Raw genomic sequence first — 18,964 nt, forward strand, 5'->3', positions numbered from 1 at the left:
CACGAATGAGGCGGCGCGAATGACGTGGGCGCGAATTGAGCGTTTCCAGCGTTTGACGAGTGCCATGGGCAAAGCATGCTGGGAAATAGAAATCCCAGCCCAGTTTCAGTTAAACTTAAGTTAGTCTAAATTAAAAGAAATGAGTTCATACAACTCAAAACAATAAAACAGTTCAGTTTACTTAAAATATGTCAGTGTTGTGAACTCAAAAGAAAAAGAAAGTTCTAAATACTCATAACAGTTAATTTAACTGAACTAATTTGTTAAATTTAAGTTTGTCCTACTCAAAACAATTAAGTATTTTGAGCATTAGGGTTTACAGTGTGTGTCTACTCTTGTGAAAAAGAAGTGTGCTTAATTGTATTGAATGTGCACTTGTAGTGTACTTCAAATCTTAAAAGTATATTCTTTAAAAAACTGAACTTGCAGCTAATGTAATATTAATGAAATAAAAGGCCACTTAAGTGTACTTAAAGAAAGTACACTTTTATGACTGTTTCGGTAACACTTTAGTATAGGGAACACGTATAAACTATTAACTACGACTTTTCCCTCAATAAACTCCTAATTTACTGCTTATTAATAGTAAGGTAGTTGTTAAGTTTAGGTATTGGGTAGGATTAAGCATGTAGAATAAGGTCATGTAGAATAAGGCATTAATATGTGCTTAATAAGTACTAATAAATAGCCAATATTATATTAATATGCTTGCTAATAAGCAACTAGTTAAAAAACCCTAAAATAAAGTGTCACCACTGTTTCTTAACACCCTTAAAATGCATTTTGGGTAACACATATTCACTATTTAGTATTTACTATGACTTTTCCCTCAATAAACTCCTAATTTACTGCTTATTAATAGTAAGGTTTAGGTATTGGGTAGGATTAAGAATGTAGAATAAGGCATTAATATGTGCTTAATAAGTACTAATAAACAGCTAATATTCTAGTAATATGCAGTTAATAAGCAGCTAGTTAAAAGACCCTAAAATAAAGTGTTACCGCATTTTATAATTGTCAAATTAAAAGTTTCACTTTAACGTATATTTTAAACCCTTGTTTTAGTAATCTTTTGTTGTGCTTTAAAGAAGTACACTTATTTTGATGTGTTGACTAACATACTAAAGCACATGTAAAGTACTTGATTATTTTTTTAACTGTAGTGTGTTACTTGATATTGAGTTAATATATTTTAAGTGTACAAAATTGCAAATTCATCATTACAAATGTGCAAGTACAAATATATTTAAATACATGATATAGAAGTTTCAATAAAATTTACATGAAAGTAGTTACCGTAAATGTTTGTTTACAGTACATTCGGCAGTACACTTATTTCAAAGACAATAAAAGTAATTAAAGATATAATTAAATAAGACGATAAGAGATAAGATGTAATTAAATAAGTAATTAAAGAAGATAATATAAAGATGTACTTAAGTCCTACTTAAGTGTGTCAAAAAAGCACTCTTAATTTCAACTAATTGCATTTAATATAAATTTAAACTATAATACGTTTTCATTTAATTGTAAATAATGTGCAATTAAGTGTCCGAAGACAATACATTCAGTTCATACTTAAGTATATTCTTTTAAAGTACCTATATTATTTCCAAAATAAAGTATGCTAAAGTGCACTTCTTTTTCACAAGGGTACTGCTGGTTATTGGCCATTAACCTTAGCTATTCAATGTCTGACCACACATAGTCTGTATTACTGTAATTTTTCTTGCTGCTTAACATTCTGTCGAGAAAGTGTTTGCATATTCATATCATGAACAAACATGGCTCTTGATGAAACTGAATAATTTCTGGCCGCAGACTGTCAGTCTGAACTCCCTTTTAGAATCAGCCATTTGCATTTGAACATCAAAACTTCCTTCAACTGATGTGCTAATGTTTATTGGATGCCTTTACTCTGTGCGTCATCATGTTTCTAAAGCTCTGAGTTAATTACATTAGTCCGTTTGGCATAAAGATCTGTTCATACTGTTGCACTGATCAGACATCGCAATCAGGGAATGTGCTGAAACTTGGGAGAGCTGTTACTTTCAATGCGAGTAATGCAAGTTGTTTAACATCTACTGACCGAAGTTGCCGTACATTGATAGTCACATACAGTTTGTTATGTGGCAAGTATCTGTGCAGTTTTTAATAGAAACGCACAGGATGTCTTAGGAAAGGGATTTGTATGACAGATGTAGTGCAGTTTGTGTGGTTATTTATGGTGTGGATTGGTGTTTTGCCAGATTCCAGGAGAAAGGGAACCTGGAGGTGCTGCTTTTCACCATCCAAAGTAAGCTCAGAGCTAACAATCAGAAGCCATATGTGCCTCATGACGGGAAAGTTATCTCAGACATCAATAAGGTATGCACTGCTTAGTGAAACTGATTTTCAGCTGGTTACAAAATCTGTATTTTGTATAACTAAAGCAGGGCTATGGAAGCTTGTTTCTGGCATGAAATAAAAAATAAAAAAGGTAAAAAGTCAGAATTACATAATATAAAGTCAGAATTGTGAGATATAAACTCGCAATTGCATGTTATGATGTCCAATTGTGAGGGAAAAGAGTTTTTTCTCAGAATTGTGAGTTTATATGCCATAATTCTGACTTTATAACTAAAGTGTGTGTGTTATGCAAGATATAAACTCACAATTCTGAGAAAATTATGAGAAAAAAAGTCAGAATTGCGAGTTTATATCTTGCAATTCTGACTTTATAAGACACATTTGTGAGTTTATATCTCACAATTCTGAGAAAAAGTCAGAATTTCGTGATAAAAACTCGCAATTGCGAGAAGAAAAGTCAGAATTGTGAGATAAAAAGTCGCAATTACCTTTTTTTATTTAGTGGCGGAAACAAGCTTCCATACAGGGCTGATTATCTTTCAGAAAAAAAAAGTGAAAATATATAAATAAGTATATAAGTTTTTTGCTGCTTAATATTTTTCTGGAATCTGTGATACAATTTTTCTTTAATGAATAGAAATTTAAAAACAAACAGCTTTTTTTTGAAATTGAAACATTATAAATGCCTTTTTTCTTGCCTTTAAATCTTGCTGAATTAAAGTATTACTTTCTTCTGTTTTACTGTATTTTAATCAAATAAATGCAGCCTTGGTGAGCATAAAAGACTTCTTCCAAAAACATCTTAATTATTTGAATTTTTTTGTAAAATATTATAATTTTTGTTAAAATTATTAATGGAACTTATTGTTATATTAGCTATTCACATTTTAGATTTTTAATTTTGAATGACTGAATTAATTAAAATTATTATATAATTTTTTTACATTGTCCCACAGAATAATCCTTATATTATGTTATATTATGTATTTTGTTTGTCTCATGAAAGGCGTGGGAGAGACTAGAGAAGGCGGAGCACGAGAGGGGCGTGGCTCTTAGAAAAGAGCTGATTCGTCAGGAAAAGCTAGAACTTCTTGCTCAACGGTTCGATCATAAAACCACCATGAGGCAAGCTTGGCTAAACGAAAACCAGCGTCTCGTCTCACAGGTGTGGAGAATGGAAAAAATTAAAGTTGTGTACTGTATAAGATAAAACAGGTAAAAATTTTGACTTAATCGGGTGCTGCGTTTTTCTCAGGATAACTTCGGCTATGACCTGCCAGCGGTAGAAGCTGCCATGAAGAAACACGAGGCGATCGAAGCAGACATCTTGTCATACGAGGAGCGCATCAGTGTCGTGGTGGAGCTGGCGACGGAGATGGAGTCAGAAGGATATTATGACATCCGTCGCATCTCGGCACGCAAAGAAAACATCCTCGGCCAGTGGACTCTTCTGAAGGAGCTGGTGGTGGGACGTAAAGCCCGTCTGGAGAAGAACCTCGCCCTGCAGAAGACCTTCCAAGAGATGGTCTACATGATCGATTGGATGGAGGAGATGCAAGTGGGTTGACTGCATCAATTTTACTTGATTTGTGATTAAAAAACATAAAAAACAAACTTTGTCTTTTTACATCAAGACAGTATAATCAAAATCTAATTCTATGTTTATGCCACTGTCCTGTATTAAAGGGGACCTATAATGCCCCTTTTACAAGATGTAATATAAGTCTCTGGTGTCCCCAGAATGTGTCTGTGAAGTTTCAGCTCAAAATACCCCACAGATCATTTATTATAGCTTGTCAAATTTGCCCCTATTTGGGTGTGAGCAAAAACACGCCGTTTTTGTGTGTGTCCCTTTAAATGCAAATGAGCTGCTGCTCCCGGCCCACTTTCCAAAATAGGCCGGAGCTTTAACAGCTCGTGCTTCGGTTGTTTAACAACAACAAAGCTGGAGAATCTCACGCAGCCAAAATGAGGATTGTCAGTAACGGTGTTCAGCCTTACATTGTTCAAACCGGAGTCGACACTGATGGAGAGACTCAGGAAGAAGTTACAGCTTTTAGAATGAAACTGGACGTTTCTGAATGGTTAGTGGATAAATTTATGTAGTTGCTGTGGAGTTGATTCAACTCATTGACTAGCATGTGCCGTCATGTTAACCTTTTGTGCAAATCTAGCGTTGAATTGACCCTCGTTTGTGAAGCAGTCCGGCATAAAATGACAGCATGGAAACAACACTCTACTACAACAACTCTTCTTCTTCTCTAAAGCAGCCCAACATGGTCTCACCCCCTTTGTTGTGTGTTCTAGGGGGCGGGGTTTATGTAAATTTTAGGGTTAGTGATGTCACTAACCTGGGAAGAAGCTCATTGCAGTCCCTACCAGGCGTTTGTTGTAATCCTTAAACAGCGAATTCTTTAAATATCTCCCTTTGCATTGAACTTTGAGCGTCGTAACTTTGCAGACATTGTTTATGCTCTAACAGCAACATTACACACTAACTAAAGTTAAAAAAGTGAAATCATAATCAACCACCCCTTTAAAACATAAACAGCAATAGTCAAGGTGACACAATCAAAACAATCTCTTGACCAAAGTGCTATATTCTCACTCTAGGTGAAGCTTCTATCTAAGGACTACGGTAAACATCTTCTTGAGGTGGAGGACATGCTCCAGAAACAAAGTTTACAGGAGGCCGACATCTCTATACAGGCAGAGAGAGTTCAAACCCTCAACACTGCAGCTCTCAAATTCACTACCATTGAAGGTGAGTGCATCTTAAAACAGTAGCATGATGAATATAGATTCAGAGACACTGTCTGGGGTCAGGGTGTGATGGAGGATTGTGATATAAAGGTTTCTGGATCTGTTTTCACAGAGATGTCCAGAGACCTCTGCAGGGTAGAGTGTGTAAAATAGTATGACATGAGGAACTTGCAAATTGCTCCACAAGAGGGCTGCTGGGTTGCTGTCTATTCCGTATACACTAGGGTTTTAACTTTTTGACTATTTTTCAAATAAAAGATTTCCTGTATCATAAATCGATTAAGTTTTGGTCACAGAGATAAAAAAACTGGAACAACCGTATAACAAACCTTACTGCTTATAAGTAAGTAGCACTTCCTAGAAAACTTTCTAGAAATGTTTAGAACTTTATGGAACTTTCTAGGTCTTTTGAGAGCTTTCTGGAATTCTGAAGAACAATCTAAATCTTGGTATACATTATATATTTGCCATCCACGTGATGTAAAAGAAAACGTGATTCATCAAACCAGGCCACCTTCTTCCATTGCTCCGTGGTCCAGTTCTGATGCTCACGTGCCCACTATTGGTGCTTTCGGCGGTGGACAGGGGTCAGCATGGGCACCCTGACTGGTCTGCGGCTATGCAGCCCCATACGCAACAAACTGTGATGCACTGTGTATTCTGACACCTTTCTATCAGAACCAGCATTAACTTCTTGAGCAATTTGAGCTACAGTAGCTCGTCTGTTGGATCGGGCCACACGGGATAGCCTTCGCTCCCCACGTGTATCAATGAGCCTCGGCCGCCCATGACCCTGTCGCCGGTTCACCACTGTTCCTTCCTTGGAGCACTTTTGATAGATACTGACCACTGCAGACCGGGAACACCCCACAAGAGCTGCAGTTTTGGAGATGCTCTGACCAAGTCGTCTAGCCATCACAATTTGGCCCTTGTCAAACTCGCTCAAATCCTTACACGTGCCCATTTTTCCTGCTTCTAACACATCAACTTTGAGGACAAAATGTTCACTTGCTGCCTAATATATCCCACCCACTAACAGGTGCCGTGATGAGGAGATAATCAGTGTTATTCACTTCACCTGTCAGTAGTCATATTATGTCTGATCGGTGTATATGTATAATGTATAAATTCATAAAAACGTATGATGCAGAACATACTGATTGATTTGTAGTTTTTAACACTTTCTTATTGGTGCTTATAAGTCATTTTTTTTCTAATTTGACAAAACCCATCTATGTTAGCCAGCTAAATAACATTATATTGATGGCAAATGAGGATTTTTATTTCATACAGTGAAATGCACCCTTTCTTCTTCTGTCTGTCTCTCGCTCAGGTTACCAGCCGTGTGACCCTCAGGTAATTTGTAACCGGGTCAACCACGTCAACACCTGCCTAGAAGAATTAAAGCAGCTGGCTGCAAAGCGCCGCTTGGAGCTGGAGGATTCACGTGAGCTATGGGCCTTTTTCCAGGAGGTGGAGGAATCGGAGGCTTGGATCCGGGAGAAAACATCCATCTTGGCCACGCAGAGCTGCGGAAAAGACCTGAGCAGCGTCCTGCGACTGCTACAAAAGCACAAAACTTTAGCTGGAGAGCTGTTGGCGCGGCGTGCGCTACTTCAGCAGACCATGAAGAAGGGCAAGCAGATCCTCACCCAGAAGAGCTTTGGTACGGCAGGAATACAAGAGAGACTAATGGAGGCCAAGGCTGAGTGGAAGAGACTGGAGGACCAGGCCGCACAGAGGCTGTGTAACCTACAAGAGGCGCTGGACTTTTTTCAGTTCAGCACAGAGACGGACGATCTACTAGCTTGGTTACAGGACACTTACCGCCTTGTTTCTAGCGAGGACTTCGGACATGATGAGTACTCTACGCAATCTCTTCTTAAAAAGCACAGAGGTGTCCGAGAGAGTATCGATAAACACCGTGTACAAGTGGTGGGCCTTCGGAAACACATGGTTGCGTTGCCGTTGTATTATCGGGAGCTGGATGAGGTGCGAGTACGCATGTCAGAGACGGAGCAGCTCTACACAGAGGTGGCGGAAGTTGCCGTGTTGCGGCAGCAGTGGCTGCATGACGCGCTGGCTGTGTATCGCATGTTTAGTGAGGTGAACGCCTGTGAGGTGTGGATCGATGAGAAAGAGCAGTGGCTGAACCAAATAGAGGTTCCTGAGAGACTAGAGGACGTGGAGGTGATCGCACACAGGTAGGAGCAGGTGTTGCTTGTCTACACTGACCCCAAAAATGTTTATGAATGTTACTGCATTAGATAACAAACACATACTTTCACTTCTCTGAGTCATTTTTGCAATTTTGCAATGCGGCGTGGTGAGAAATCGAGTCCCCCCAGTAATCGGTTCTCCTTTAGGACCCTGAGTGATCCCATTGGTTCAACTGACTTTTAATGTGTAGTATTTTTAGCGCCTGATTATAATTCCTTCAAAATCACGTTATGATTTATATCATTCAATTTAAAATGCGTTATAATGACCATTAATGACTTTTAAATTGCAAGGTTCATAAAATACTATATAACTGAAGCTATAGGTTAGTGAAATCAAGCATTTCTCTTTCTTACTGTTTTTTAGTTAGCTTATGTACTAGCATAGCATACTGTACATCTACCTGATTAGCCTGCTAGCTTAGCCTGCTAGCTATTATATTAGGTATGTTTTTTGCTTCCAATATCTGTTTCCAGTTTGTTTTTATGTAATACATAGGCATTCATTTTGTATTTCAAGCATGTTGTTTGTGTACTTAATGTAATAAATTAAGGTTATAATTAGTCAAGACGTCACGATAACAACTTTTGATCAGGCATTACTGACTGGGTCCTAAAGGAGACCCGATTCCTGGGAGGACTCGATTTCTCGTGACAGCGGCCAGTGTTGCCAACTTGGCGACTTTGTCACTAAATTTTAAAGTTAGTGACTTTTTTTTCTTCAAAAAAGCACCTAGCAACAAATCTAGCAACTTTTTGGACTGCTGGTTAATATGTATACTCATTCCTTTGTCTGACATAAAGTATGTAAATGAGAACAGCTTTATTGGACATTCGGCTATGTATTATATTAAAGTGACCCTATTATGTTATTTTAAAGATTCATAATTTTGTTTTGGAGGTCTCCTACAATAGGTATACATGTATCCAATGTTAAAACACTTTAATTTTCTCATAATATACATTGCACATCACCTCATTTCTCAAAGAGTCTGAAAAAGGTTTGTTCAAGGATTCAGGCCCCGTCCACACGAAGCCAGATCTTTCCCTATCCGAACTTTTTTTTTCCTCGTCTCAAGAAATATCTGCATACACACGAAACCACTGACACGACTCAAAACAATGTAGTATACATGCCAGACCAGTATGTGGCACTGTAATTCTGCCACAGAGATACACTTAAAACAGAGAATAAGACTTGGTGCATGTGCATAAACCTTGCGCGCTGTATACGAACATTAGTAAAGCTTAGAAATAACGCTTTATTTTGGCTCAGTAGCTTCTGCAGCATGAACACAAGCATCTAGAGTCTGCTATTGATTTTGTTGTTGCTGTTTTGTGCTGTTAGCGGCGTCTGACTAGGGTTGACACGTGCCGTGATGACATCTTCGTTTCACAAAATATACGGATAGGCTGTACACACGAAAACGCAAAGGCGGCGTTTTCAGATTTATCCACTCTGGGACCAAAAAATAGCGGTTTCACCTTCCGAAAACGCCAGATCCATGTGGACGAAAGGTCTATCCGATACAAAATTTGTGCGTATACACAGAAACGCATCTCCGTGTGGACAGGGCCTCAATCTCCCATAACCCCTCCTTTACGAGAGCTTCCTCTGCTCTGATTGGTCAGACGGCCCAGTCTGTTGTGATTGGTCTTCTCTGCTCTGATTGGTCAGACGGCCCAGCCTGTTGTGATTGGTCTACCACTTACCAAAAAAAAACGCTCATTACCATATCTGAATTTATATCAGCTCTGGATCTTTCATGATACACAGTTATACGAATGATGGTGTTAATTTTCCCATATTAATTCTAGCACGAGTCCACGGTAGCTTATCGATATGTCGACAACACGAACCAAACTCTAGACCTCATTCACGGGCAGCCAATGAAGACCATAGGCTGGTATTATGCAAATGTGTTACATTGTTGCATACTGTAGGTATGAAACAGGAAGTGACAGCTATTTTACACACTGCATGAAAGGTAATATTTGAATAAGCATAATAGGGGCATTTTAAAATACAGTATGTGAGCACAGATTAGGACAGAAAACAGATGCAAAGTGCCGATATTAGGCAGAATGCAAATACGAAGTGATGATGTCAAGAATATGCTAATTGGCGCATAACATCATTTAGCGACTTTTCGAGCAGCCTTTGGTGGCGACACTGGTGGTGACGTTTCTGCAAATTATATTACATTTCTTTCACGTTTCTTGACACTTTCGAAGAGAAATGTCCAGTGAGTGTCACTAAATGTGCGTTCAGTTTGATTCGAAACAGATGAATGTGAATCTGGCAACGTTTTATTATGTCCTTTGTTGTGCGTACAGCAGTTCAGAAAAGAAATATCCGGTGAGTGGCACTAAAAGATTAATGCTCTACCATGTTTGAAAAACCCATCACCTACTCTAAACACCGCCCTAAATGTAACTGATAGTGAAATAAAAACGCATTTGCTGAAGGCGCCATGCCATGTTATCAGGCTTCAACATGTCTTTTAGCTCTTTTATTGTGACTCACATTTCACGGGACTTGTACCCAAATGCTGCAGTGCTGTACCAGCAAGTTTACTACATTGGAAAAGCCATACCATGGAGCTGATTATCTGATGCAAACATCAACATGTATTAGTTTACAAATCATGCTCTCTGGTAAAAGTGTGGTCATAACATAGTATTGTGCAAGGAATCGTGTGAAAATAAGTCTTTATTAATTAATCTATATCTGTGAAGTAATTTCTCTGCATTTTAGGTTTGAGAGCTTGGACCAGGAGATGAACAGCCTGATGGGAAGGATACTAGACGTTAATCAGATCGTCCAGCAGCTTTTAGACAGCGGTCACCCCAGTTCCACTGAAGTCAGAGGCTGTCAAGATCACTTAAACAGCAGGTAACTCCACATCATATGTACAGTTTGTGTGACGTATAACATTAGGCTCGGTTTTAATGTCAAATACAGTGGAGCAAAACAGGAAGTAAAAATTCCTTTTATTTCCTCCATAGAGATTTTTAAACTGTGTGCAGAAACTTTTCAAGGCGGACTTAATGAGCTTAATCAATGATATATGCTTCTGTTGACCTATTGGTTAGTGTAATTTTATCTTGATCAACACAACGATCCTACTCAGATGAAGCACTTAACTTAAAATATACACTCATCAGCCACTTCAGTAGGTACACCTGTTCAACTGCTTGTTAACGCAAATATCTAATCAGCCAATCACATGGCAGCAACTCGATGCATGTAGACATGGTCAAGATGATCTGCTGAAGTTCAAACTGAGCATCAGAATGGGGAAGAAAGGTGATTTAAGTGACTTTGAACGTGGCATGGTTGTTGGTACCAGATGGGCTGGTCTCAGTATTTCAGAAACTGCTGATCTACTGGGATTTTCACGCACAACCATCAGAGAATGGTCCGAAAAAGAGAAAATATGGTCTGAGGGCAGAAATGCCTTGTTGATGCCAGAGGTCAGAGGAGAATGGACAGACCGGTTCCAGCTGATAGAAAGACAACAGTAACTCAAATAACAAGGTCTGCAGAAGAGGATTTCTGAACACACAACAGATGAGCTACAGCAGCGGAAGACACACACCGGTGCCACTCCTGTCAGCTAAGAAGAGAAAACTGAGGCTACAATTTGCACGAGCTCACCAAAAGTGGACAATAGAAGAATGGAAGAATGTTGCCTGGTCTGATGAGTCTCGATTTCTGCTGTGACATCCAGATGGTAGAGTCAGAATTTGGTGTAAACAACATGAAAGCATGGATCCATCCTGCCTTGTACCAACAGTTCAGGCTGCTGGTGGTGTAATGGTGTGGGGATATTTTCTTGGCACACTTTGGGCCCCTTAATATCAATTGAGCATTGTTTAAACACCACAGCTTACCAGAGTATTGTTGCTGACCATGTCCATCCCTTTATGACCACAGTGTACACATCTTCTGATGGTTAATTCCAGCAGGATAACATGCCATTTCACAAAGCTCAAATCATCTCAAACTGATTTCTTGAACATGACCGTGAGTTCACTATACTCAAATGAGCTCCACTGTCACCAGATCTCAATCCAGTAGAGCAGCTTTGGGATCCGGTGAAACGGGAGATTCGCATCACGGATATGCAGCCGACAAATCTGCTATCATGTCAATAATGACCAAAATCTCTGAGGAATGTTTCTAGCATCTTGTTGAATCTACGCCACAGAATTAAGACAGTTCTGAAGTGAAAAGAGGGCTCAACCTGATACTAACAAAGGTGTACCTAATAAAGTGGCCGGTAGTTATATACTACAAATATATTTATGCTTATCACCAGTGGCTATATAAAAAAATATTGTATCACATCATTTGCAGTGCTTCATGGGATTGTAGTTCATAGATGTTCATAGAGCCTTTTCCAAGTTTTCATATATTTTTTTTTTTTTTGCTTCAAAAAAGTTTGTAATGTTGTGATCTTGGAGCTCGTTGTTTTGGTTCATTATCATCAAATTCTTCATTGTTTCTTTTATTTTAAAATGTCATTGTTTTTTCTGTGGAGAAAATTAATGGAAAAAATACAACCATAACCAAAGCTGCTAAAAAGTGGGTGGGAACAGTTGGACTCGAACCAAAAATGCACTATTTATTTATGCAAATTAATTATTCAACATCATAATTTTCTATTCAAATATCTCTGGCCAGTTGTTCATTTTGTCTTTTACTAGTCTTTCCTTATCCTGATATGTATTTGCTTTCAGTTGATCCATTTTTTTAAAATGGTTTCATCCAGAAAAGCCTGTTTCTGATATTGCTGTTGTTCATCACTTTTAACACACAGCTCTACATGAGCGTCTTTAGAAAATGGGCTGCTGCTTTCACAAGCTTTCACTGAAACTGGCAAGCTGTGACGTATGTGTGAAAAACTCCAGTGATCCGTTTTAGACCGACCTTGGCATAAATAGCTTTTCTCAGCGTGCTGCCATCTGCTGTGACTGCCACATACAAGGCGCGCCTGACCCGGCTCAAAACAGAGCACTATGGGCCGTACACAAACACATTCACAGTTATTGTGTTCTTCACTATATAATGCCACAGTGTATTTAAAAGAATGTTTCATTTAAGCGTGCCCTGTAGTTCCTGTGTGTTTGATTTGTGATGTTGGATCTCCGGTTTTGAACTGTGGCCCAACGGTGCGCCCTTGGACTGTTTTTTGTGTGTTTGTGTGGGTGGGTCCTTGATCTGTGTGTGTGTTACCCATGAACTGAGAATGATTCAGACTGAGTCATGTTTTCTGGAAACGAGTCATTTTTATTATCTATCATTCTAGCCATACTCTAGATTGCCAAGTGGAATGAAATAGAATGATATAAATATGAACTTAACAATGGGATATTGGGACAGATCTTGTATGCAAAGCTGTTCTGAATTAATACATTCCCCTGTGAAAAAAGAAGTACACTTTAGAAGTACTTTAAAAGCATATACTTGAGTGTGAACTGAATATAATGTTTTCTGACACTTAATTGCATTTACAATTGAACAAAAATATATTAGAGTTTGAATTTATATGAAATGCAGTTAGTTAAAATTTAGAGTGTTTTTGGACCCACTTAAATAGCATTTAAATACATCAAAATATGTAATTTCATAATTACTACTTTCCGCTGACAAGCATTTATGGTAAAATATGGTATGCTAAAATTTACTTTGTCTTTTCTATTGAAACTTGTATATCATGTATTAAAATATATTTGTAATTACACATATGTAATGATGAAGTGGCAATTAAGTACATTTAAAATATATTAACTTTAAATGTAATATTAAATAACACTACAGTTAAAATGATAATCAAGTGTTTTACTCTAAGTATGTAAATCAACACCAAAAGGTAAAGCAGGACAAAATATTCTCTAAAACATAATGATTTAATGTACTTTAAAATAAAACTTTTTAATTTGACATTATTACAAAGTGCACTTTAAATCAATGTATAAAGTACATTTTATACAGTATTTAATAGGGCAATTTTTATAGTATAATTGAGATACTATTACTATTACAGTATAGTTATTTTTTAATATTTTGAATAGTTTTTATTTTTCTTTTGTTTCAATTTTAGTTACAATTTTAGAGATTTTTTTTGTGTGTTTTGTCATTTTATTAGTTATTGTTTTTTAATGTCTATATAAAATAGTTGTTCATTTTTATTTTGTTTTTAGTTTTAGTTATTTTAGTACATAAAGTTAAGCTAAATGCGAATGAATTTCCTTTGGCAAATAGCTGAAATAAAATAAATAAAATGTTATATTATATTATATTATATACAGTCAAACCAAAAATTATTCAGACATTTTTGATATTTTTTGTATATTTTTTACTAGTGGATGCAGGACACTATAGTTCATTTATGTAAGTGAGGATAGCAAAATAAAGTAAACTGTGACATATTATACCCAAAAATTCTTCATACAGTGGACTACCAGTAAAATTTATAAAAATTTGGGACCAAAAATTATTCAGACACTTTGATCTGACCATGTTTTGCTCAAGTGTTATCTGACATAATTAAAAAAAATTTTTTCTGACACAGTTTAACTCTGAGATCTCATATTTTATTACCATTTTTTTTTTTTAAACAATAGTGAATAAACTGTATTAATGAATGAAATGTTCAAGGTGTCTGAATACATTTTGGTTTGACTTGTGTGTGTGTGTGTGTGTGTGTGTGTGTGTGTGTGTGTGTGTGTGTGTGTGTGTGTGTGTGTGTGTATAATATATTTTTTATTTTTTTATTTCAATTAACAATAACAAAAATGGTTTTATGGTTGTTTTAGTTTTAGTGACGTATAATAACCCTGCTGCGAACAATGAGTCATCAATATTGTGAGGCCATTTTCCCAGAAGAAAAAAGCTGTACATTTTACATGCACTTATGAATGAAAAAAGCTAATGTAAGCATTTAGGAGTGTACTAGTGTATTCATAACCTGAAAGATATCAGAGATCAGTGTTTAAAGAGTCTTTACACGCAATGATCAAACCAACAACAGGCTAAATTGTTTTCTTTTTGCACATCACAGGTGGAACCGCATCGTCGAGCTGGTCGAGCAGAAGAAAGATCACCTGGACTCGATCCTGCGCATCCAGAACTACTTGCTGGAATGCACGGAAATCAAGTCCCAGATTCAGGACAAACGGAAAGCCATAGATGCTACGCAGTATGTGGGCAGTGACCTGGGCAGCGTTCTGGCCCTGCAGCGCCGTCTCTCCACCATGGAGGGAGCTCTGGCGGTTCTTGAGCCCAAGCTCCTTCGCCTTCAAGAGGATGCGGAAGAGCTTGCCACATCCCATCCGGACAAGGCCGTGGACATCCTGGTTCCCTTCGAGGGCATCAGTGTGGAGTGGGAGGAACTAAAGCGCACGTTGCAAGGCTGCGAGGACTCTTTAACCGTCGCTGGCCGGTTGCAACAATTCATCCAGGACTTAGATTCCTTTCTCACCTGGTTGGTGCAGACTCAGACAGCTGCTGCTTCCGATGAGCTTCCCAATGCTTTAGAGGATGCAGAACGGCTAATTAACCAACACGCCGCGCTGAAGGAGGAGATCGGAAGGTATGAAGAGGACTACGAGCGTCTGCAGGCTGTGAATGAGCTCTTGGAGTCCGAGGAAGCGCCGCTGCCTCATGGAGCTCTGCAGCAGTGGCTGCACAAGCTGGATGTGGGCTGGAACAAGCTGCTGGAGATGTGGGAGAGCAGGAGGGAGGTGCTGGTACAAGCTCACATCTTCCATCTCTTCCTGAGGGACGTCAAGCAGGCTGAGGCTTTCCTTAATAACCAGGTAAAGCCCCTCACACCTCTTTATGTCAGTTGTACTGTTCAAATTTGAAGACTTTTCCCCCCCCCGAAATGTTATTGCTCAGAATTTACTCTTTCATAGCTGAGAAGTCTGAATGGAGGTCTCATTTATGCTTCTTAACAATTTTTTTGGAAACCTTGATACATTTTTTCCAGAATTCTTTGATGTATAGAATGTTCAAAAGAGCATTTATTTGAAATCAAAATCTTTTGTAACAGTATAAATGTCTTTACTGTCACTTTTGATCAATTTAATGTGTACTTGCTGAATAAGTGTCTTAAAGGAATAGTTCACCCAAAAATGAAATTTATCCCATAATTTTCATTAATTATTTTATTCATCCTCAAGCCATCCTAGGTGTATATGGCTTTCTTCATTTAGACGAACACAATCGGAGTTATATTCCAAGCTTTAAAATGGGAGTGAATGGTACCCTAAATTTTGAAGCCCAAAAAAGCACATCCATCCATCATAAAAGTAATCCATATGACTCCAGGGGGTTAATAAATGCATTCTGAAGTGTATATTTATAACTGTGTATAACTTATAACTAGTATATATTTATAACTTTATAAACTATAATCACTGGTTTCCAGTAGTCGGAATGCGCATACGCAAGACAAGTTTTGGCGGAAGAGTGACCTATGGGATAATTTTCATTTTTGGGTGAACTAACCCTTTAATTTAATTTCTTTATTTTTTTTTAAATCATAATTACCTCAAAACTTTTAAATTGTAGTGTAGTTGTAAATAGTTGTTAAATTGTAGTTTCTACAAAATTAAGTGGCAAAAACAGTTTTCAACATAGATAATAATTGATCAGCAAATCAGCATATTAGAATGATTTCTGAAGGATCATGTGACACTGAAGACTGGAGTAATGATGCTGAAAATACACACAGGAATAACACAGGAATTTGATCACAGGAATAAATTACATTTTAAAAATATTCAAAAATAAAATTATTTTAATTTGTAATAATATTTATCAATATTGCTGTTGCTTTATTTTTAAACAAATAAATGCAGTCTTAGTGAGCATAAGAGACATTTAAAAAATCTGAATTATTCCAAACTTTTAAACAAATTAATAAAAAATTGACAAGACAGAAGATGATAAATATATTTAAATACAGTTACATTTAATATATAGTTCTATTTAATTATCAGATTTGTCTCAAATGTTTCTCATACAATTAAAAATACATTTTAATAGTTTTATTTATGAAAATTAACAGGGGTAATTTGGTATTTGAAAGAATCTGAGAAATTTTTTGCATCATATTGAAGTCTCAAATGCTACAGAATTTGATATCTTGGCAAATCTGAGAACAGTTTGAGATCTCTTCTGAAACTGGGGTCAACAGGCAATCACAACATGGCAAGTTTGAATACTGCTGTGCCTGCTTAATGTAAACCAGTTCACCCCCGGAAATGAGGAAAACTGAGGCAAAAGTCAAATGTGAAACAGGAAAAATGTAAAATGCATATGAAGTGCAAAATTAAAAAAAAACAAAAAAAAACATAAAATTCTCCATTTGCTCTCCTTTAGATCTCATTGCTGAAACAAATTGATATTTTAAAGGGCTTCATGTATGACTTTTCTTTTCTGTGGATTAGAGTTAGCTGGCCATTAGGAGACAAGAACTGATCTGATATTTTTGGGGTCACATTTGTAAATGTCAGGGGCATCAGGGCAGTTTAAGGTCATTGCTCAGTTCTTATTCTGAGACATTTGCTGCTTTTATGTCGGGTCATCACTTCATAAAAATATCTTAAATGCAGTTTAAATGTCAGAGGACATGCATTTCCTCAACCCTGTCTGGGTGTATGTTAGAAGCTGTGTCTATTCTGGTTTGCTAAAAGCCTAGAGTCACTTTCTGTTTCCTGCGGGCACAGAATAAGAGCCATCTGAATCCACACTTTAATACATGTCATCGAGCAAGAACTGGTTTGCGTTGAACACACATGGCAGTGGCATTCATTAGCCTCTTTTCTTTTCCTTAAGAATGTTTGAGCTTCACTTTTCTACACGAGAACACTGTAAGGACAACTAAACAGTTGGCATTTATGGTTTTAAAGGACTAGTTCACTTCAGAATTAAAATTTCCTGATGATTTACTCACCCCCATGTCATCCAAGATGTTTATGTCTTTCTTTCTTCAGAAAAGAAATTAAAGTTTTTGAGGAAAACATTCCAGGATTTTTCTCAATATAGTGGACCTCACTGGGGTTCAAATTGCAGTTTCAGTGCAGCTTCAAAGGGCTCTACACGATCCCAGACGAGGAATAAGGGTCTTATCTAGTGAAACGAAAGTTCTTTTTTTTTTTTTAAATAAAAATTATATACTTTTATCCACAATTGCTCGTCTTGCACTGCGCCATGCATTACATAATCACGTTGGAAAGGTCTTGCGTGACGTAGACAATATTCCAATTTTGCGCATAAATTCACAGCTTTGGATGAAAACATATCTACAGAAGGATATGGGAGCATTGATATTGTTTCAAAGTGTTTATTATTGCAGTACCACCAACGGCTTGCCATTTGCTATGATTATGGATTTGCTTTTAGTGTAATTGATCTGGCCTCATTTTAGATGCTTTTTGTATATCCACCCTTTCCTTCTCTCCTCTCCACAGGAGTCAGCGTTGGCCCATGTGGAGCTCCCCACCACCGTGGAGACCGTGGAGGCAGCCATCAAAAAGCACAAGGACTTTACCACCACCATGGAGCTCAACCTGCACCGCATTAAAGCCGTCATAGAGGCAGGAGAGAGCCTCATCAGTCAGAACAACATCTATTCAGAGCGCATCAGAGAGAGAGTGGATCTACTCGCTAACAGGTCAAAACTAAACCCCTATAATGATATTTAAACCCTGTAGAGCTGGATCATTCTCAGGAAACAGTGCCATTTGTGCCTGAAACATCCAGGATTTTTGTTAATTATTTCATTTTAAAACATTACTGCTTTATTTAAGAAATCATATTTTCCCATGTCTGGTCAAGTCCAGTAACGTCCAATATTAGAATTAGTGGTCAATAAATATGTGTTTTTCAATGGCCGATTCTCCCAATCCTGATTCTGTGGTTACAGCTTTACAATAGTTATTAGTTAACAAGTATAATCATAATATGTATTACTAATCCATGACATTTCTATTTTAAAAGATATGTATTTACAAATAATTTAAATGTTTTGGGATTAAACTGTCCTTATAAGTATATTTTTAAAAAGCTGTACTTGCAGATAATATAACATCAATGAAATAAAAGGCCACAAACGTGCACTTAAAAGGAGTACACTTCATATACAGTTTCTTAACACACTTAAGCACACTTTTCAAAAGTGCACTTTGTAATATTGTCAAATTAAAAGTGTCCGAAAACATGACATTCGGTTTGCATTTAAGTATATATTCTTTTAAAGTTTATTTAGGTAATTATGTCATTTTTGTTTGTTTATCCAATCTAATCTACATTTTACATTTTTTTTTTATTAAAATTAAATGGTGATGAGTAGAAAAATTGGTGAATTTTCAGATGAAAAAAATTATTTTTCTTTTGCATCACATATAAAAACATTGTTTTGTGACTTTATCAAATAAGATGACTAAACTTAGTATACTGTTAATTATATCCGTAGTAGGGCTGGATGATAAAACGAGAACAATAATTATCGCAATATATTTCCCTCAATAAAATTAGAACAAAAGTTCGATAAGTGTTATAATGCAATATAATGTTTATGCACTATGCAAATAATGCTGCACATGCATGTTGCAGG

The 18,964-nt window shown here is 37.1% G+C and overlaps 2 protein-coding genes across 4 annotated transcripts in view; both read left to right on the forward strand.

Annotated features, from left to right (window-relative positions):
* Nucleotides 1-14,938, forward strand: part of prx (periaxin) — a 100,354-nt gene extending 85,416 nt beyond the window's left edge. The window contains exon 9 of the mRNA XM_051869453.1: nt 14,919-14,938. Within this exon, the coding sequence (XP_051725413.1) occupies nt 14,919-14,938 (20 nt within the window). The remainder of the gene's footprint in view (nt 1-14,918) is intronic.
* Nucleotides 1-18,964, forward strand: part of LOC127499295 (spectrin beta chain, non-erythrocytic 4-like) — a 92,073-nt gene that overhangs the window by 22,398 nt on the left and 50,711 nt on the right. For all 3 annotated transcript variants that reach the window (XM_051869455.1, XM_051869457.1, XM_051869454.1), the window contains exons 10-17: nt 2,250-2,367; nt 3,356-3,514; nt 3,605-3,907; nt 4,963-5,113; nt 6,446-7,316; nt 10,090-10,227; nt 14,402-15,158; nt 17,820-18,022. In XM_051869455.1, the coding sequence (XP_051725415.1) occupies nt 2,250-2,367; nt 3,356-3,514; nt 3,605-3,907; nt 4,963-5,113; nt 6,446-7,316; nt 10,090-10,227; nt 14,402-15,158; nt 17,820-18,022 (2,700 nt within the window). The remainder of the gene's footprint in view (nt 1-2,249; nt 2,368-3,355; nt 3,515-3,604; nt 3,908-4,962; nt 5,114-6,445; nt 7,317-10,089; nt 10,228-14,401; nt 15,159-17,819; nt 18,023-18,964) is intronic.

The sequence above is a fragment of the Ctenopharyngodon idella genome, chromosome 18 (assembly GCF_019924925.1).
Source record: "Ctenopharyngodon idella isolate HZGC_01 chromosome 18, HZGC01, whole genome shotgun sequence".
In the NCBI taxonomy this organism is placed as follows: domain Eukaryota; kingdom Metazoa; phylum Chordata; class Actinopteri; order Cypriniformes; family Xenocyprididae; genus Ctenopharyngodon; species Ctenopharyngodon idella.